Consider the following 22,353-nt stretch of genomic DNA (forward strand, 5'->3'; position numbering starts at 1 on the left):
ATTCTCTCGGTTAACGTATATTGTAAAGTTCGTGCATTGGGAAATAAACATTGAAATTCATGAGGTTCTTGTGCACGAGATAAATGTAATTATGAAATTTACATTCACGAGATAATCTTGAAATTCATATACATGAGATGAAAATCATGAAATTGATATTCAGGCGAAAGTTAATCATGGGATACAAAAATGGAACAAAATAAATTCACGCCTCGTGAGATAAAAATTTAATGATTATCAATGCACACATTAATATGCCGAATTAAATGTCGCCCAACCTTGGCCAGTATTTTGGAATTATTATGAAATGATTAACGTGGCGCGGCTATTTTCGATTTTTTAGAATCTTGATCTGAACGTTGGGGGTGGATGATTACTAGGTATTGCTGGTTGTAAATTAAGCCTAATCGGTTTAACATTTTGCACGGGGACGATGTTTTGACTCGACACCCTGGGTCGATATCGGTACCACCAATACTCGAAAGCCAAGGTTAAACATGCTAGGCCGATTCCCACGAAGATTACGATGAAGACTCCTCCGATGTTTTGGATGCTGATTCCGTCGCTCTGCTCGTCCTGTTTCTCGCATTCCTTCTTCAGAGGGTGTTTGTTCCACCATTTGTCTTTTAACTGCTCCAAACTGCGCTTGTTAAGTAACATCAGAATCCTGGAAAATTGTTAAAAATGTGTCACTGTAAATTATCACCCGTTTAACAAAATATAGATTATTATTAGTTATTAGTAGATAGATAGTAATAGATTAGTATTAGTGTTATAAATTGTCGTACAATTGTCCTGGCACTTTCGTTTCTCATGTGATAATAATCTCAATATTTCTCAAATCATGATAATTGTATATCGAGATGCTAGGTATATATTAAGGTTAAGGGATACTAACGCATTATTAAATTGATCCTTAAGGGGCGAGCCTTGCTGCACGGCGATGGCGTAGGGCTTCCTGGAGAACTCTTCTCCGACCTCGATGAGGTCGCAGTTTACCATGACGAGGTACTTGATGTCCGTCGAGTCCCCGACGAAGGCGAATTCGTCGGAATTATTCCCGATCCTCCTCACCTAGATCGACAGATCAGTTACAATTAGTCCTTCCTTTAAAATCAAAATTAAATCTTAATTAAGAAATATCCTCAAGAAGAATAATATTTGTATAGAAAAAAAAAAATTAAAAACTATCACCATTAATCCTATAATCCCTCATCCCTTTCGAGAAAATTCCAAGATAAAGAATGGGAAATCAAAAGAACTTCTTCGTCCTATATTCATTCTTAATTTTTTCTTTCCTTAAAATCAAAATCGATGTTATTAAGAATTAATATCCATGGCGTACGCGGTTCGCCTAACCGAGTAAGTAAAGAAACGATGAAAGTAGTGGTATTTCATTGGCGATGTCACCATCTCCCACTTATGCTACACCTCACATGTTACAGTGCCAGACTAGAGTCAAGTTCAAGAGGGTCTTCTTTCTCCGCTAATTTTTCCAAGCCCGTTCCCTTGGCAGTGGTTTTACTAAATAGTAGATAGGGACAGAGGAAATCTCGTTAATCCATTAATGGGCGTCACTAATTATATTACGAGGCATTTGGCTAAATGATCCTGTGAAGTATGATTTTAAATAGGCAGTGGTTTCGCTATATAGTAGATAGGGACAGAGGGAATCTCGTTAATCCATTAATGGGCGTCACTAATTATATTACGAGGCATTTGGCTACCTTAAGAGAGTCATACTTATGCCCCTCCATCTTATTTATCTCCTCTGAGGGCGAATCCCTTCTCGAAAAGAAAATCAAGGGAAAATTTCCCCACATTTATCCCGAATTCCTCCAGAAGGAAACTCCAGTCTCGGCCTCGGAAATTAACTTGTAACTTTTTACAAAAATAAAGAAAGGATCCCCACCCGCTCCAGGGCGCTGTCGAGGTCCTTCGGGAACCCGGAGTCCTTCATCGACTGGAACATCTTGGTGTACTTGTCGCTCACAGGATAATCCCAAACGGCCAGCTTGGCTCTTTCCACGTCCGACAAGCTGTCGTTCAAGCTCATGTCCTTCCAGATCCTGGGAACAAGGAGAAGAGCTCGAGAACGATTTTCCACCCCCAGGGGTGGAGGGCGACGGAGGGGGGCTCGAACAATTCCCCTCCCCCCGCCCTCTCTCTGCACTTACCCTAATTTGCAACCACCTACACGCGTTAAGGGATGCAATTACTCGCCCCTTTTTAACCCCTCCTTTCCCTTTCTTCATTTCAACCCCCGCGACGTCTCGCGGTCGTTTCGGAAATTATTCCTTTTCACGATACGACTACGCGAAATGGAGTTATCGCGTCGTTTTGTTGATAGACGAGGGAAGAAGTAGGTGTAGAGAAGGGAGATATTTTGTTTAATGAGTTTCATGGTTCTACGTTATTTAGGGGAATTTTCGGAGAATTTACGTGTCGCAATTCTTTCGGAAATTATTCCCTTTTATGAAACGAATTTTAAATGAAAATGAATCGGAGCTTCTGATAAGGGAATCGTGATAAGGGAGTGATGTTAGGGCGCTAAAAGCTCCTTGGATCGTTTCTCCTCGGAGTTGGATATTTTTTAAATACTTTTTGGACTTTATTTCCTTTCCTTTTGTCCCGGAAGGACGTAAAATGGCGACCGTGCTCCGTTACGGGGTGTTTCGTTAAGAAATTGACGGCCATTAAACGGACCACCTACACTTCGTGGACTCGTAAAACCAGACCTTTCGGCTACGATCGTGGTTTTATATCCGTTTTATAGTGATGGAGAAAAAGAGAATGGAAGGTCCTCTTTTTCTTTATATCTCGGGAAAAGATCGCTTTGATACTTCAGTCTCTTAAAAAATTGCGAATAGGACCTGGAAGGAAAATATTAATCATAAAAATAACTAAAAGTATTTTAAATAGAATTTCAAACGAAAATATTAATAGGAATAAAAATGAAAATCTGTAAGTAGGAGGATACGATGAACTCGATATTTCATTTTACTTTATTTTCAGAGTGAAAACAATTTTTATGGCGTAATGGCTTCGCTTCAATAGTGCTTATCTCGCGAAATCCGGATTTCGGTTCGGCCCGGAAATATCGTATGTACGTTATCAGAGTAATATTAGTACGTATCGATGAGCACGGAAGTAAAGTCCATAGAATCATGAATCGAGAGTCGCGAGTTCTGCGGTGAATGGTCCGAATGGACCATTCTGGGTTTAAATAATCCGTGCAATCTCTATCTGCGGTACAATACCCATGGTACATACCGTACAGCCGGAACCGACAATGCCTGCAGTTATTAATTCATAAATATCCCAAAGTCTCGAGCTATCTCTAAGATCTCGATTTCCCTTGAATAATTCTAAATAAAATGTTCAATCTCTCCATAATAATGGATAAAATGAAGCGGCATGATGAAACCGAAAAAGTAATTGAAGATAAACGAAAGGACATGAAGTGCAATAAAATGAAATAAAATATAACAAATTAAAATATGACGAAGGGGAACGGAATGAAATGGAATGACAGTCCCATGCAAAGGAACGAAACGAAATACAATAAAATGAAATGACAAAAATATGAAATAAAATATGAATCTTAAATTGTCAAGAAAATTCGGCATTTTCACGCGAAAAATACTGAAAAAGAAAAATAAATGAAAATAAAGAGACCATGAACAAAAGACACCACGGGATTCTCAATGCTCATTTTTGACGAGCTAATTATTCAAGAGCATTCCAGTAATTTCTCGCAGATTAATTACAGGGGGAGAATAAATAAAATAATAGAATCACTCTGAAAAGTCGTCCTCGGTTAAAAACAAATCAACAGTTGTCAGGGCGTGCCGGGGATTTCTTTTTCTTCGGGAGTTTCTCATTTTTATTGGGGGAATTCGCGTCGCATGAAATGACGCGCAGGTGCCTAGGGAAAATTCCCCAGGCTTGCAGGTGCCCTAGTTAGATTCATTTGGAGGAAACGCTCGCCAGGGGCGGAGGCGCTCCCCTCTATGTACACATTGCGGGTAAATATAGAAACCTATGTACCTGTATATATTTTTTTTTAAGGAAGTTAATGCACCCGGGTACATGTATGTACCACTCGACGTCAATGTACCGATCTCGCGGTACTCCCAGGGATGTCATTAAAATTTCATCGAGGGCTCGTACCGAGCGGGACCGCGTTACTTCCCTAAGCCTCGACTCGGTGAATCTCTATAAAGCATCCTGATAAAAAAGGAGAAAGATCGAAAAGTCTTGAGCATCCTAAGGCAGAGAGTCGATTCGCGGATTCGAGCCAATTTTGAGATGCGAGCCACTTTTCGAAATATGACTGCTTGCCAATCGAAAAGATTAAATATCCCGCACGAAGAGCGATTTTTTATTCATTTATTTTCTTCGGTTACATTTATGGGGAATATCGTGGCGATTGATTGTTAAGCCGATTATATCACCTGTCAATCGAAAAGAATAAATATCCTGCAGGAAGAGCGATTTTTTATTCATTTATTTCCTTCGGTTACATTTATGGGGAATATCGTGGCGATTGATTGTTAAGCCGATTATATCACCTGTAAATCGAAAAGAATAAATATCCTGCAGGAAGAGCGATTTTTTATTCATTTATTTCCTTCGGTTACATTTATGGGGAATATCGTGGCGATTGATTGTTAAGCCGATTATATCACCTGTAAATCGAAAAGAATAAATATCCTGCAGGAAGAGCGATTTTTTATTCATTTATTTCCTTCGGTTACATTTATGGGGAATATCGTGGCGATTGATTGTTAAGCCGATTATATCACCTGTAAATCGAAAAGAATAAATATCCTGAACGGAGAGCGATTTTTTATTTATTTATTTTTCGGGTAACGTTTATGATTAATATTGATATGAGTATCAATTTATCATTTTAAAAGAGCATAAATCAAGAACTCACTGATATCCAAATTTTCCTCCGACCTCTCACGACTCTAAAAAAAAATGCAAATGAATTTCAGGCCTCTCTCTTATCAATTTATCATTTTAAAAGAGCAAAAATCAAGAACTCACTGATATCCAAATTTTCCTCCGACCTCTTACGACTTTAAAAAAAATGCAAATGAATTTCAGGCCTCTCTCTTATTAATTCATTATTTTAAATAAGCAAAAATCAAGAACTCACTGATATCCAAATTTTCCTCCGACCTCTCACGACTCTAAAAAAAAAAATGCAAATCAATCCCAGGCCTCTCTCTTATCAATTCATTATTTTAAATGAGCAAAATTCAAGAACTCTCTGATATCCAAATTTTCCTCCGACCTCTCACGACTCTAAAAAAAAAATACAAATCAATCCCCGGCCTCTTCCTTATCAATTTATCATTTTAAATGAGCAAAATTCAAGAACTCACTGATACCCAAATTTTCCTCCGACCTCTCACGACTCTAAAAAAAAATGCAAATCAATCCCAGGCCTCTCTCTTATCAATTCATCATTTTAAATGAGCAAAAATCAAGAACTCACTGATATCCAAATTTTCCTCCGACCTCTTACGACTCTAAAAAAAAAATGCAAATCAATCCCAGGCCCCTCTCTTATCAATTCATCATTTTAAATGAGCAAAAGCCAAGAACTCACTGATACCCAAATTTTCCTCCGACCTCTCACGACTCTAAAAAAAAATGCAAATCAATCCCAGGCTCCTCTCTTATCAATTCATCATTTTAAATAAACAAAAGCCAAGAACTCACTAATACCCAAATTTTCCTCCTATCACTCGCGGTCCCGGGATTTAATCCCGTTTGAGTTTCTTCGGATTCCAGGGATTGAGAGACAACCAGAGCGTAAAATCGACTGCTCAATTCCGAAAGCACCGGCTCAAAGACACGCAGATGCATCCTCGGCGGTCCATCGGAAGCTGCGAGCTCTGTCGAGGGGTGCAGATTCGATCGGTGCATCGCACCTCGAGCCTGATAAGGGATGCAGATCGTGCGGCGCATCGGGATGCAACTCGGAGATGAAACGAGATTCCTCTTTTCTCCCTCTCTCTCGCCATACAGCCAGATAGGAGGGAGAAGGAGAGAAAGATCCCGCGAAAAATCGAGAAATTCTCGGCCTCGAATGAGATGAGCTCAGCATCCGAATTGCCTCTTTCGAGCTTCCAGAAAGATATTCGTCCAGTGTAAAACTCGTAAAGTTAATAACGATCGCATACATCGAGGTTAGAATTGAGGAATAGCCGAATCGCTCGATTTTATTGCTGCACTTATGAGTCGTGAAATTTTGAGGGATGCAGTCTCATTCCTTTTTTTTTTTTTTCGTTAACGCTCGGCAAGGATAAAATTGAAAACTGACATTGACGATAAAGAATTCGAAAAATTAATAAGGTTTACAAATATCGCGGTTAAAATTGAAGAATAGCAGATTCACTCGATTTTATTGCTAGTGAAAATGGGTGTGCTTAAAAATTGACGTGGTAGAGAAAATGAAGATGAAAATCGAAGAAAATAATAACTGAGAAGGGTTCAGGGTGAAAATGGATGTGATTAAAAAATGAAAATATAAATTGGGGGTGGAATGAAACGTAAGGGGGGGTTAGAAAAATTGCAGGGTTGGATTCTGCACCCGGGAAGGATCTCCGTTTAAGAAGGAAAATTGATAGATCCCAGAGGGGTTTGGGGCGATTTCGGCTCCTTTCAACTCCGGTATTATCGGAGGCGTAATGGATGGCGAGAAATGGAGTTTCTCCGTATCCTAGAGCCGAGTCGGGAAAATCGAGGAATCCTCCTCCTGTATGAAGGGCATAAAATCGGAATTGTTTCATGCCGAACTGGGCACTCGATGGGATATCGCAAGAGCTCTCCTGACGTATGTACACCTTGGGGCAATAACTTTCTCAGCCAGGTATGGGCTGCCTCTGAGAACGGTTTATACGAGTAAAGGAAACACATGATCCGGGAAAGCATTTCTCTTCTTCCCGTCAACGACTAAAATAACGGCGACGTAATAGTAGGAAGAAGACCGCAAAGAATTCGCCGTTCTCGGGATATCTCGAAAGAGAACGAAGATACGGAAAAATTGTGGTTACAACTCTTGTAGCTAGGTGTAAACTGCCCAACTTTTGTTTTATATACTTTCCGGTAGGACGAGTAATTACCGAGTTATCAATTGAATTTCAGTGACTCGCGATACGAGAATACTAGCTCGATAAGACTGCAGGGACTCGGAGTTTTGTCGATATCTCGCGAACGACTCGCGGCACGGAAAAATCGTAATCACCATTTTTGTAGCTGGATAACAGCTGCGGATCTTTTATTGGAAACATTTTACTCTGGGATGAATAACAACCGAGTTATGCGAGCCCGCGCGAGGCTGGCACGGAACGCTTGCTTTCGCGTGTCGCGCCTCGGTAACTCAGACCGAGTGATAACGAGGCGTGATAACGCTAGTCGGTTCTGAATTATTCATTTTCCTCAATATCGTTGTCACGAGAAATGAGAAGTTCCGGGCTTCGGAGACGATGAGGTGTCCCAGCCTCCTCCAGGTTATCAATCCTTATCTACGGGGTCGAGTTTCCGGCCAATTTGTGCCCCGGATGGGAAACCCCCTGCACTTCCGGTGGCAACTTCCGGCAGTCCAGGAAACCCACCCTTGACCCAGGAAAATTTCCCTTGGGACCAGGAACATTGGAAAGCCATTTGAACGCGGATTAATCATCGCTCCGAAAGAAAGGATCATTTTTTTTCTTCTACCCGTGATAACGAGACACAAATGAGATTACGAGCATTTGTCAAAATAACAGGTGACGCGAGTTATCAATCCTTATCGAGCGAGCTTCCGGTGCGCTTGTACACCGCATTGGAAATCTCTCTGCACTTCCGGTTGCAACTTCCGGAGACCCGGAAAACCCATTTCTGACCCAGGAAAATTTCCCGATGGATTTTGTTTTTTAATCATTTTTTTTTAACGCGATAACGAGAGAAGAGTTAATTTTTTTTTCTAGATACGGAATTGATGTTCTTTTTTTATCCGGCGAATTTTTACATTTCTGATTGTGAGTTTCGACATCTCAGGGAATCTACTTTTAATGTAACGAAATTGTTTATGTCAGTCAAAATGTAGAAAGAAAAAAATAATCCCCAATTAATGCCATCATCCCTTGAGATAAAATCATTTTTTCTTCCGCGCGATAACGAGGCGACAATGAGACAATAGAAAAATTGGCAAAATTACAGGAGCGAGTCGAAAATTTGCCGACACGGGAATCTCTCGGGTCGAATAATCCAGGGATCGGTAAACATTGTTATGCAAATGTTTAATCGACAATGAGAGCGGTTATTTTAATTCGGAGTCCAGAGCCCTCCAGCTCGGCGGATAATTCTGACGAGGCATTTTATCGCACACCAGGTGAAATGCAAATGAATGTGTTTTTTTTTTCTTTTTTTTTCAGTGCAAACGGAAAATTTTCAAGAAAAAAAAATGTTGAAAAAACTCACTCATAGAACCTAGCCTCGATGTCGGCCATCCTCTTGAAGTAGACATAAGCGGCAGAGTTGAAAATAGGCGCGTACTGTATCTTGTACTGTTTGCTGAGGTCATCGAGAGATTCAACTGGAGTATCGAGCCTGGAAACGGTGAGAAAAGCCGCAAGATTTGCCGTGTAGGAGGCGATGATGATGAACCCGAAGAGCCACCAGGTGGCGGCGACGAGTCTCCCGGAAAGATTTTTCGGAGCCTCGCCTCCACCCTGAGGAGTCAGGGAGGTCATGCAAAACCAAAGGCACTCCTTAAGATTGAATTCCCTCTTCTCTTCGTCATCTTTATACTTCTCCCGGTTATTCTGGTAGCTGTATGGCGACCATCGGTCGAAGACCCACATCAGGAAGCTGGTGAAGAAGTACGCAGCCAAGATGCAGAGCCAAACGCTGTTCTCCAGGACCGTCAGGAACTTGAAGAGGGACGTCGGAGCTTTCGGCCTCAGCATCAGGATGCTGATGCCTACCAGGTCGTAGTATGGAACCGTGAAATCGACGACGTTCTCTCTTTCTGCCATCACGCCCAGGGAGGAGAGAGCTATGTCTGCCCTCTTCTCTTTCAGCTCCCTTATCATCCCGTCCCAGTTGCCTTCTTCGTCCATTATCCCGAAACTCTTGTCCTCCACCTCGCGGATCTCGTACTCGAACTTCAGGATCGCCCTGATCTCCTCCAGGAGGTCTATGCAGTATCCCGACCATTCCTCCTTTTCGGGGTCGTAGGAGATGAAGGGAGGCTGGATCACCGTAACTACTCTGTAGCTCGTCACTGCTGTGTGGTTCATCAGCAAACTGGAGTCCAGGATCTTTGTGAAAGAGGGAAAAACTGTTTTTAAGAGTTATTCAGGGTCTTTAGGGGTTTTTTCTCATTTTGGGACGTTTTTACGAGACTGCGTTCTCGACAAGTACATGGGCCTCGGTCCAACTCCATGTCTCTTTACGACAAGCAACGCTCAAATTTCTAATTCGATCTACTCTTTTTTCTCGGATTTTCTTCTATTTTCTTCAAGAAATTGTTCAAAGTTTTAAGGCATATTTGAATATATATGCCATCTCTATGAGACTGCGTCTTCGACAAGTACATGGACCTCGGTCGAACTCCATGTCTCTTTACGACAGGCAACGCTCAAATTTCTAATTCGATCTACTCTTTTTTCTCGGATTTACTTCTATTTTCTTCAAGAAATTGTTCAATGTTTTAAGGCATATTTGAATATATATGCCATCTCTATGAGACTGCGTTCTCGACAAGTACATGGGCCTCGGTCGAACTCCATGTCTCTTTACGACAGGCAACGCTCAAATTTCTAATTCGACCTACTATTTTTCTCGGATTTTCTTCTATTTTCTTCAAGAAATTGTTCAATGTTTTAAGGCATATTTGAATATATATGCCATCTCTATGAGACTGCGACTTCGACAAGTACATGGGCCTCGGTCGAACTCCATGTCTCTTTACGACAGGCAACGCTGAAATTTCTAATTCGATCTACTCTTTTTTCTCGGATTTTCTTCTCTTTTTTTCAAGAAATTATTCAACGTTTTAAGGCATATTTGAATATATATGCCGTCTCTATGAGACTGCGTCTTCGACAAGTACATGGGCCTCGGTCGAACTCCATGTCTCTTTACGACAAGCAACGCTGAAATTTCTAATTCGATCTACTCTTTTCTCGGATTTTCTTTTACCTTTTTATTTTTTATTTTTTTCTAATAATCATTATTTTAAGGTAATATAATGTATCGAAAAAAGTTCCTTGACATCATTTCATTATTTTTAGGGGAAGAAATTAATATCCAGTCTTACGGGATCAAAGTGCAATTTTGTTATGCACTTTTCCTAGATATTTATATGCAAATATCCGGGAGGGGTCAGTTTCGCAAAACAGAAATCGTCAGATTCTGCGCGTGCAATTTCGATACGCGATATGGTTATCTTCGATGTTTCGCACTGATTACATCTTGAAAATATGATACCACGTATATCCAGACCGACTGCGTTTTCAGATCTCATTTCACAGAGTGCAGCGAACTGCAAACGATCTGTAATACGGCGTAATATATTGCGGAAAACATGAAAGGGAATTTCTGAGAAACTACGTAACTAGAAAATGTGCTTAAATCGCGTCTTCGAGTTCTATAAAAATATTGTAAATTTGAAATTCTGGAAAAACTGCGTACTTTTAATTTCTAATTTTAGGGTATCTAATGAAATTAAAAAATGGCCAAATTTTAGCATTTCTACTGAAATCCGAAAATCGTAAAATTTCAGCATTTCTACTGAAATTCGAAAATCGTAAAATTTCAGTATTTCTACTGAAAACCAAAAATCGTCAAATTTCAGCATTTCTGCTGAAATCCGAAAATCGTAAAATTTCAGCATTTCTACTGAAATCCAAAAATCGTAAAATTTCAGCATTTCTACTAAAAATCCAAAAATAGTCAAATTTTAGCATTTCTACTGAAATCCGAAAATCGTCAAATTTCAGCATTTCTACTGAAACCCAAAAATCGTCAAATTTCAGCATTTCGACTGAAACCCAAAAATCGTCAAATTTCAGCATTTCTACTGAAACCCAAAAATCGTCAAATTTAAAAATTCCTAGCAAAGTCCCTAAACCCCTAAATTTCATTATTTCTAATGAAATCCCGAAACTTCAAACGGCAACCAGTCGACCCCAAATCGCAATTAATGGAACCGTCATCATCAGGTTCTCGAGTGAAGTAGATTCTCCATTAGGACATATCTTATCCTCGGTTATCAAACTTGGGTCGACCCGAGTAAAGTTGGTCCACCTCAGATGGAAACTTCTTGGATGGATTCCTCGACTAACCTGAAGAGGAGAATCAATCCCAGCGGCCCAGGTAGCGACGTCGTTGCTGAAGATGGAGGCGCCGTTGCTGATGCCGATCCTGGTAGCATCCATGTTGAAGGTAGCATGATGTTGGCCGTTCCTTCTCCCCCAGGTGAAGCCGACGTAGACGGGGGTGAAGTCGGCACTCTTCGTGGTGGCGTTTAAGGCGGCCAGGAAGTCGAAGTTCCTCCCCGGGGTGCTGTTCCCGTCGTATCGTTCGCAGGTGAGGTGCATCGGCTCCTGGGGCCAGGTGCGATCGGTCAGAGCCTTCTTCATGGTCTGTATGCCCAGGTGAGCCAGGTCGTAGTAGAACGAAGAGGTCAGCAAGGGCTTTGGTAACAAGCCTGTAGACGTCGAAGGAATACATTTTTTATGAAAAATCAAATTTCATGAGTTTCAAGACCTACTTTAGGGCCTCTATGTACACGTGGTGAGATTTGAAATTTAATTTCGCAGATATGTACAATGGCGGACGTGTATGCTTCCCCTGCAGATACGGCATCGCCTGTGCAGGACGGGAGGGCATTGAAGTCTCCCAGTGTACAGGCTGACTCTTTCATGTCATCTTAAATAGAAGCTATTTTCCGTTGTTTAAATTGTCCCTGGTTAAATTGCCGGATTTTATCCACCTGTCTCATAATAAAATTACGACGAACCATTGGCTGTAAGGTGAGAAAGACTCTGCTGGTCAGCTTGGGCCTTCACAGGTGAAAAAAGTACCACGGTGAGGTCCTTGCACTCGCACCTCAGCTGGAAGTTTTCAGCAGTTAAGGCGTACCAGGCGTACTTCCTGCCGACAAATTGCAGACTGTCTGCAGCTTCCAAATACGAGCAGATGGTTTGCTCGGTGCCGAGGATGAAGAAGTTGACGATGTCCAGATTCCGCACCCTGGAGAGCTGCTCCTGTCGGCTCTTCGGGTCGTCCTTCGCCCTGGCGATGGTGTGTCTGAAAGAAGTCGGCAATTCGGTGGAAAAGTTTTCAGACACTGTTAAGCCATCCTGCGCAATTAGAATAACAAGCTGAAAGTAACAATTCAAAGGAACTGCGTCTCGATACATTGGTTTTCCCAACCCTAGTCTTCGACCCCTGATTAACAATAATTCCAATTGATGACTGAAAATTGCAATGAATTGTTAAATAAAAGGTTGCATTTTATCTGCGCGGTTTTAATCACCTGGTGGGAACATTTTGCAGGAGGCTCTTGTACTTATGGTCCATGATGAAGGTCTCGTCGAAGATGATCGCAGCGTTGCTGATGTTCATCGAGAGGGCCAGTTGTCTGATGGCCTCGGGGATCAGGTCTGCAGGGGGCATCACCTGGATCAGGTAAGGTCTCTTGTCTTCCCCCAGGTGTCTCCAGTGTCGCAGGTCGTCTTCTTGTCCGAATTGACCGGACAAAGTGGGCACTTCGACTGCAGAGGTGAAGGAGTTCACCGTGTCTGCACCTAAGCCTACGGTGGAGGTATCCAGGACGAAATCGGGGACTTTCTGGGGTCCATTTTTTAGAGCCGAGTCCCAGGTCGCGCAGATCCTGTCCAGGGTCTGTTTTGGGTCTGATTTGTTAATCTGAACCGAATACACCTCTCCTATCCAGTCCGGATGCTGCTCTTGGGTGATCTTCAGGGCGCTGCTCACGCTCTTGTTGGCTATCTCGTTCGTCTCGTCGTTCACGATAACTAAAATGATAATTTTATCATACATTCCTAATTGTGTCCCACACATTTCCTGGCACTTAACTTAATTTGCCATAGCTTCGTTTATTTATAAAAATTAAGAACGCGAAAACTATGATGGGAAGTCCATTTTTGTCAGTCCTCATTTTTCTTTTTCTTTTCCGGCACAGTGTATCCTTTTTTATCATTTTGAAAAAATTATATATGAAAAGAGCATCTGTTTAGCTTTGCATCGCGGTGTGTGAAAGACCCTGGGAGTTAAACAATTACATAAAATTAATATATTCTTGATAAAAATGATATCATCCGAGAGTGACGAAAAGGAGTACGTGGTACGTTCCAGGATTCAATACTGATATTTAGTTAAACAATTACGCAGGGTTAAAAAATTAGATGAAAAAAGGGGGATATCAGCCGGGAGGGATAAAAAGGTCCTCCCGGAGGGGTGCAACAAGTTGCCCCGAGGGACGCCCCAGGACCCATCCCGTTGTCGAGAATTCAATTCCGTACGAACGAATCCTCCGTCCCTTCCTTCCTTTTTCTTTTTCTTTTTTTTTTCCTGAAATCCTCCCTCCTCCCGGGGACGTTTAAGCCCGGGAAACCGGGACGCCTCTGCATTGTCTGTCCGAGGGGATTTTTTTTTCTCCTTCGGGCATTCCACGAGGGGCCTCAGTCTTTGAGGGGCCGAGAGCGCCGTAAGTAGGTGGAGTGGCTCAAAGTGTTCTCGTTATTCTTTCGAGTTATGGTACCGACACGTCGAGGTAGCTGCACACTCTTATGTGAAAGTTTCCTTGAAAATTTCCGAAAACGTCAGAAGTGCACCCTCCTACCCCGAGAAAAGGAAATCCAAGGAACCGCGGAACACATTTCTTTTAACAATGCCTAAGAAATATTTTAGTACATAGAGGAATTACTTAACTCGCATTAACCCAAATAAATAGGGTGCAAAACTTCGTCGGGATGATGGCAATTTATTTCAGCTCATTTCGGTCAAATTGAATTACCGTAATATTTCATTCGTTCCGTGATTTATTTATTTATTTTTTTCTCTTAGTGTGTACTTGCACGTTATGTGGGAATTACATCGTAATTTCACGTTTTTGTTAGATTAATTTTCATTTTCGAGGCTGATATCGGAAAAATGGGTCAATGTGTTGTCCCTATCCTTTCTAGGTAAGCTTCTATTAAAAAAGAAATTTTTAATATTAAAAAGTGCAGCAATGTGCAGTTTACAGGGATATCACAAGGATGCGCAATGATTTGATGCACCTTGGATGATATCGGTCGAGATAAGTGGCAATGGTCTGTCGCAAAGAGGCCGCTTAAATATTTACCGGGACATGGGGACTAGGGGAAAGTTGCGGGGGAAACTTATTTCCCTAGACGCCGGTCGCACACGCTGGTGGATTTTCACCGGTGCCTTCGGGAGTGCATTTCCCTATGCATGGCCGGATATCTCCCGCGATACCACGCCGGGTCGCTTCCGTTTCCCTATGTATGGTGTTTCCTCGGTCTGCGACCCCATGCAACTCTATGCAACTCTATGCAACTCTATGCAACTCTATGCAGCCCTATGCCATCCTATGCAGAGGTGCATCATCGCTTGCAACTTCGTCAGCCTTGCCATTCCTGTCCACCCCGGGGAATTGACAAGTTTCCGCGAAATTTCATTTTGTTCGAACATTTTCATGAACATCGATTCGCAATAATGTTTGTATGCTAAAATACGGAATTTAATTCAGTTTGAACATCTTCATGAACATCGATTCGCAATAATGTTTGTATGTTAAAATACGGAATTTAATATAGTTTCAACATTTTTATGAACATCGATTCGCAATAATGTTTGTATGTTAAAATACGGAATTTAATTTAGTTTCAACATTTTTATGAACAGCGATTCGCAATAATGCTTGTATGTTAAAATACGGAATTTAATTTAGTTTCAACATTTTTATGAACATCGATTCGCAATAATGTTTGCATGTTAAAATATAGAATTTAATTCCGTTTGAACATCTTCGTGAAAATTGCTATGTAAACATTTTTAAAAAAAGCTCTACACAGTTTCAAAGTGATGATTTATACTAAAAACGGATTTTTGTTTCGTTAAAAAAATCCGCGTCTTCTAAATGAGGCTTTATTATACTAAAAGCGAATTTTTATCTGGTTAAGAAATCCCCCTCTTCGAAGTGGCTTTATTATATTCCAAACGGACCTTAATTACGTTTAAAAAAATCGAATCCCTCGGTGGGATTGCTTTAATTTCCAATTCATCATTATCCTTTTATTTAAATATTCTATTCGCCGGGGAAAATAATATGTTACAGAGGGGCGCAAAAGTTTCCTCGATTCTTGCCAATTTTCGGTTTGCCGAAGAGATTCTGTGCACTCGGGCATTGAAATGGCGCCTAAAAGGGTTTCATTTGAACGTAATCGCGGGAAATGCCGCCGAGACAAAAGGGAGATGATAAACCACGTGGCTTGGTCTTGCCAAAGTCTACAAAAGCCTCGTATATACATCAGTTCCTCTTCGGATACGATTTCAATCTAACCGGAGTCCGGGAAGCCCGGAATTAACCGGGATTTGCGCGAATCCACTTAACGCGAATATTAATCATAAGTGTCTTGGAATCACTCCAAGAATTATTACAAACGTAAGAATAAAAATTCGGCACGGATTTCAGGAGGTAGGCCTCACATTGGAAGTACAAAAAATATAAAATGCCAATCCGGGAACCCCGAAGGCTGCCTAGAATTTTTTCCCCATTTTTCAACGTGTCCATCAAGCTCGGAATAATTAAGATGTAATTATGAAAAATGCTCACCGTTGTAAAATTCCTGCAGTTTCGCGTTTTAAAGGGGCATGTTGTTTTTGGGTGTAATGTCATTTCAAAAGGGCATACAAAATTCAGGACAATGGGGGTGATTTTCTTGCAAGGATTATTACCTCATAAAGGTTCATAAACAATGCAGGAACAATAAGTAAGGGTGAGGGAGGTGAAACTCGAAGTTTGGTATTTTCTCACTTTTGCATTAATTATTTCCTCGCGGATTCTCGCTAAAGATGCAAAAATTCTAAGTAGAGGATAAGGTAGCTGAAATTTATAATTCGGTATTTCTTGAGAGGGCGACTTTTTTATTATTCTCTCAGAAGAGCGCATTGAAAATTCAGGAATAAAAGGTATGTAAATAACATTCATAATCCGATGTTTTTTTAGGGGTTGTTGAATGTCTGAAAAAGTTGCACGTATAATTAATAATGGAAATTAAGCGAAACTCATGATTTTTAATGGGTATTATTTTTCCCATCTCCCTCTGTAATATTCCATATCTATAATATTCTAAGGAGGGAGTTTTAAATATTTATTCTTAACGCCATTTATTTTATCACGTGCAACGAGGGGCGACGTAATCTTAATATTTATCAGTCCCATTTCATTCGTGGCAGATTAACGAGCCAGGTCGCGAAAATGCATTTTTTAGCAAATTTCGCAATGCGATCGGCTTAAAGAATATTCGTGCAAAAATGGCCTCGCTTTTCTTTCGAGGCGAATTATCGTGATTTCTACTTTCAGTAAACGGCTCGCGTTAATCCTAACTATTATCGATGGATATCTTTGGGAAGTTTCCTTTTTTTTCTTTTTCAAGGGTGCAAGGTTTTACACTTTATGCGAACAATGCATGCACTGATAAACATGCATATACAAATTTACATAATCATTGGTCATTTCGATGCCACAATGAACTGCAGTAATTTTTTTTAATTTTTAATTTTAATCGTCTCTGCAATATCATGTTCATTATTGACTATTAATTTTCTAATTTTTCCATCATACGTTCCTTCATTGTCGATTTTTATCAATTCTGCAATTTTGAGTGCAATGAAGTGTCACGTGGGAGACAAAAAAAATGCAGAAAAAAGGATTTTAATTTTGTCTCAGCAATGTTTATTATTGATTATTTAATTTTATAATTTTTCCATCATACGTTCTTTTATTGTCGATTTTTATCAATTCTGCAATTTTTGGATGCAATGAAGTGTCACGTGGGAGACAAAAAAAATGCAAAAAAATGGATTTTAATTTTAATTGTCTCTGCATATCACATTCATTATTGATTATTTAATTTTATAATTTTTCTATCACGTTCCTTTATTGTCGATTTTTATCAATTCTGCAATTTTTGGACGCAGTGAAGTGTCACGTGGGAGAAAAGAAATGCAGAAAAATGGATTTTAATTTCGCTGGTATGGAGGTATTGCAAAAGGTGGAGGGAAATGAAAAAAGGAAAGAGGAGACTGACAGAGAGGGAACATTTTGATCAATCGAGGGGAATGGAAAAGTGACGTCAATTGCGATCCGTACATGCGCGTGTCGTAAAGTTCCTGCAACTTCGACGGTGCATCGATGCACCCTTTCCGAGGGCTCTAAAGTGCAGCCAAAGTGCAGCCAGAGTGCATACAAAGATCCGTAGATTCTGCGGCTCAATCCTGTGATCTTCTGAGCATATATAACAGAGAAAGGGAGGATGAGAAATGGGTAAAAATGGTAAAACGTCAGAGACACTTGCCTTCCGAATCCGGCAGGAATGTCTCCAGAACATGTCTGTTTAAAAAAAGACATGCATTCGTTCATTATTATTATCCATTTTTTTTATCAAATATTTTCCCGAGACATTGAATTTTATATTAATTTCACCTCACCCTAACATGCCCCTGAAATGAATTTATTTCTTTTTTCACATCGATCTCATGACGAATTTTGAATTCCCAATAAGTGTTCACTACATCGAGTGGAAATGTAAGGAACTATTAAGTGTAAATAATTCGATTAAATTCCCTGGTCTAATTACAGGGGGAAAATTGCCTAACCAAGTTAGAGGGAGAGTCGGTATAATTTTTTCACCAACAATTACCGACATAATTCGCCAACGGCGTGTCGTTTAGCCTTGATTACAGAATTTCTCGTGCATAATTAAAAGCACGCTCAGTTATGCCATTTCTCGTAGTTGTCGCGTGATTGTGTCAATGTCGCATGTTCCGCGAAGTCGACACGCGAGGTACTCGAGCCAATGGGAATGCGTCGATAATTCATTTACCAATAAGCGCATATCCACCTTAATAGGCACTCCAACTGGCATAATACATCGCATTATCGCACACGAGGCTCGATAACGTATGAAGTAACCATACGCCCCCGAAGAGAGAAAAGAAAAACGGAAAATTCGATTTTTCCACCCCCGCAATTATTTCCAAGGTCAGGCTTGTTACCCCCGTAACACTATCAAAAAATTCATCTTCGCACTTATTATTGAAAAATAATCTAGAACGTATTGCGTATAGATAATACCCTTAATTTTGTCATTGAATTAACGAAATATTTCCTCGACACTATTAAAAGAAATAATGAAATTTTCTCCCCGAGTAAAAAATCCCTTTCGGTGCGTTATTTAAATCCAGGTGAATGTTTTCACGGATTTATTTATCAGTCGGGTAAACTCGCGGAGGGAAATTTATTTAATAATTAAATGTTTTTTCTTTTTTTTTCTTCCCCGGTAAAGAAATTGCTTTCAGTCATTTAAATCTGGGCAAATGTTTTCGCGGATTTATTTATCACTCGGGGAAAATCTCGGGGAGGAAAAGTTATTTAACGTGTGTCGAGGAGTCGGGAGAAAAATTTGCATACGGAGGGTAATTATTCTCAGGCGCTAATTGGCCCCCGATTACTCGAGGCGCCTCATTTATCAGGCTTTTGATGTTAAGAGACTGCGGAAGGATATTCCGAAAAATGGCCAAGGAACTTGGAATGCCAGGCACGTCCCGAGGAGACTCCCAAAGCCTCGATTTTCTTTCACAATGACCTTGCGCCAAATAAATTTTTATTAACTTTATATTCCCCGAACATCCGCGACACGTGCCGAAAAATTCCTCCCAAGGGAATCCGATTTACCCTCTCCGGATTTTTGCTTCCCAAAAGGGCTCCAAACTTCGGGATTTCATCCGATTCCCTTCTCGAATCGAAATTTCATATCCTGACTCTGCACCACAGAAAAAACTCCGGTTAACTTAAACTCGGTTTAATTGTTAAGGTGATATGAAAGGGTCATACTATATATCGAATGAATTAAAATTTCTTATCCTGAATCTGCACCACAGAAAAACCTCCGGTTAAAAACACCAAAACTCCGGTTAACTTAAACTCGGTTTAATTGTTAAGGTGATATGAAAGGGTCATACTATATATCGAATGAATTAAAATTTCTTATCCTGAATCTGCACCACAGAAAAACCTCCGGTTAAAAACACCAAAACTCCGGTTAACTTAAACTCGGTTTAATTGTTAAGGTGATATGAAAGGGTCATTCTATATATCGAAACATGGAAATATGAAACTTTTCTCCAAACTGACGGATTATGAAGTCCCTAAAGAGGAACACTATGCTCCTGAAATTTCATTTTTTCAATAAAAAATTCTTATTTACCCTAGACCAGGACCAATATCACATTTTTTCGTGAAAAATGAAATTTCAAGATCATCGCGTTCTTCCTTAATTCGGTGCATTCGGTTTGTTGAAATTTGTTATAAACATTTACACGTGTCGTATATATACAGAATCACCCTTTCATACCACCTTAAACCCTGGAATAAATTCATAGTTTTTAATCTTCCCTTAAAAGCAGAGAAAGTAAAAGAAAGAAAATAGCTTAATTTGATATTAAAGAACGTCTCTTGATTTTTTGTTAAATCCCGGAATGATTAAACCGCGTAAGGAATAATACAAGTCTGTAGCCTTCGTTGGAAGTGATAAGCGAAGCTGGGGACTGATAAACGAGCTCATATTCGAGAGGCAGGTCTCATCTCTGGAAACCAGCTCTTCCCTTGTTATCACCTGACAAAATGTCCGCCGAATCGGAATCGAGGTCTTAAGGGAGTCTCGTGAAATCGTAATCCGCTTATTGTTAACGCGAACGCCTGGGATTAAAGGGAGCTCATGACTATTGACAGTGTTAAAAGTACCGATTTTTCATGTATATATACACACACCGAAGTGTCAAAATAATTGTAAAAACTCTTCTCAAAACTGAAACTCACAATTTTGAAACTTTAACACGTGATTATGGAGGTAATAACGAACGTCGTGAAACTCGCGAAATTTCATTCCTCGAAACAAATGTTGTATTTACTCAGGACAAGAACCTGAACAGGGAAGTTTTTTTTGCGAAAAATGAAATCTCGTGAGTTTCAGGACCTTCCTTATGGTCTCCATATTCACGTAATAAAAATTGAAACGATTCGAAACATCGTCGGAGAAAAGTTTCATGATTGACATTTGAGATGCCACTTTAATATCCCCTTAAGGTGATATGAAAGTGGCGTCGAAAAGATCCCGTTTATGAAACTTTTCTCCGAACTGGATATAGCGAAATCGTTAAAAACTACATCATGAACACGTAGGCGATAAAAAAGGTCCTGCCATTCATGAAATTTCAATTGTATATATGTTAAAAATATAATGTTTAAAATATTTGATGAAATATGAAATTTCATGAGTGTCAAGACCTTCCTTATGGTCTCCATATTCACGTTATAAAAATTGAAACTATTCAAAACACTCAGGTCGGAGAAAAGTTTCATGATTGACATTTGAGATGCCACTTTAACATCCCCTTAATTCTTATACTAATTCAAGGTTGAACCTACAAATATTCACTGGTCTAGAGGTCCCGGAGGATGAAGTGCTGGCCTCGTCCTGGGACGTCACCAAGAGTCCTTTCCAATAAAACTGCGCCATCAATTGGATGGTGACAATGAGATAAAAAGATCTCCCCATGGCGTCGGTTCTCCTCCTCTTTGCTTATAATATTTATGCCCTAAAAAGGCTTCCTCGGGGCTCTAATAAATTAATAACTTAATTCCCCCTTTCAGAGGTCCTTAGTGGTTATTAAGAAGGATCCAAAATGGCTTCCGGTCGGTCCACGTAATACTTTAAGGCGCGCCTCCTCAGTCCATCTTCCCTTCTTCAATAATAAAAAATCTGTTAATAAATATTTTCTAGAAAAAATGAAATTTCACGGGTGTCGGGACCTTCCTAACAGTCTAAGTATTCCCCTTGTGAGGTTTGAAGAGATTCGGTACACCCAGTTCGGGGAAAAGTTTCATAAACGAGACCTCTGACGTCACTTTCGCACCCCCTTAAGTCGCAATTAGAACGTGAGAGACGACGAATGTCTGTTTAGAAACCAACTTCTAGAACTTCCTAGACATTTCTAGGATTAACACCGTGCCTGATGATGAAGGATTGGACAACAGGTTTCCACTTTACCGACGCGAGTGGAGTTCTAACCTGCAAGTCCTGGCAGACTAGGGACGACTGAGGACTCACCTGTCCGCAGGTGTCCATTAGTGTTTGGCCCTCTGTTGCCGAGGCGATGACCCAATCAATCGCCAGGTAATCCAGGATATTCCTCTACTGGGCCTCGTAATGTTCTACCAAAGTATTTTCCTACTTATTCTTCCATTTAAGGTGGCATGAAAGTCAAATTTCAGGGGTTAATCGTTCATCACACTTTTCTCCGACCTGGATACACCGAATCGTTCGACATTTTTCCACCTGAACATGGAGGCCCTAAGGGAGGTCTTGACACCCATGAAATTTGATTTTTTAACCGTCAATAAAAAAAAAACAAAAATATGAAATTTCACTAGTGTCGGGACCTTCCTTAGAGCACCCACATACATGTGAGAAAATTTCTAACGATTAGATTCATCCACTTCGGAGAAATGTTTCATAAACGAGAGTTTCATATCGCAAAAATCAAGGATCATTAAACTCCTTCCCTGCAGAGAAAGAAAGTGAACTTTCTATCGAGAAAAAATGGAAAAAGAATATTCGCAAATTTACTTGGCGATTATTCAGGTTTTCGAGGTCAATGAACCCAAATTTCATAATGGAATCTCAAAATTCAAAATGATGGATCTGAAAGTTCAAAGTGAATGGACTTTTTGTGTAAAAAAATGGTGTTATAGGATTTTGGGGTCCTTAAGATAAGGTGCAAGACTCTTTATCAAGAACCAAGGGTGGTTATCTGTAAGGATAAGGAGACTCCATATCGATAAGGACCAAGGGACTTCTTATCGATAAGGAGCTTCTTATCAATAAAGACCAGGGGGGGTTTGTAATAGAGAGGGGACACAACTTCCGCCAAAGTGGGCGGTATATGGACGACAAGTTGGAGGTGAAAACTCGAGTACTATGTACACGAAGTACATATGTACCTCCTACCCCTTCCTCAAAGACATGCCTC

At 40.3% G+C, this 22,353-nt stretch overlaps 1 protein-coding gene across 1 annotated transcript; it reads right to left on the minus strand.

The window, feature by feature from the left end:
- Window positions 1–339: 339 nt before the first annotated feature.
- Window positions 340–20,840, minus strand: LOC105703573 (ionotropic receptor 25a). Its single transcript, XM_012432066.1, has 8 exons — window positions 20,750–20,840; window positions 12,548–13,049; window positions 12,029–12,318; window positions 11,352–11,716; window positions 8,482–9,323; window positions 1,913–2,069; window positions 899–1,074; window positions 340–667 (listed from the first exon to the last, which is right to left on the minus strand). Exons 1-8 carry the CDS (start codon window positions 20,838–20,840, stop codon window positions 340–342), a joined length of 2,751 nt encoding a protein of 916 aa, XP_012287489.1.
- Window positions 20,841–22,353: the final 1,513 nt, after the last annotated feature.

The sequence above is a fragment of the Orussus abietinus genome, unplaced genomic scaffold (genome assembly GCF_000612105.2).
Source record: "Orussus abietinus isolate OABI.00-Male unplaced genomic scaffold, Oabi_2.0 scaffold43, whole genome shotgun sequence".
Classification (NCBI taxonomy): domain Eukaryota; kingdom Metazoa; phylum Arthropoda; class Insecta; order Hymenoptera; family Orussidae; genus Orussus; species Orussus abietinus.

Coding starts and splice junctions, on each gene's coding strand:
- LOC105703573 (XM_012432066.1), bottom strand. CDS start 20,840: ATGGCGCAGTTTTATTGGAAAGGACTCTTGGTGACGTCCCAGGACGAG. Junction 9,324..11,351: donor GGATTGATTCTCCTCTTCAG/GTTAGTCGAGGA, acceptor TCTTTCACAAAG/ATCCTGGACTCCAGTTTGCT. Junction 668..898: donor AAGGATCAATTTAATAATGC/GTTAGTATCCCT, acceptor ACAATTTTCCAG/GATTCTGATGTTACTTAACA.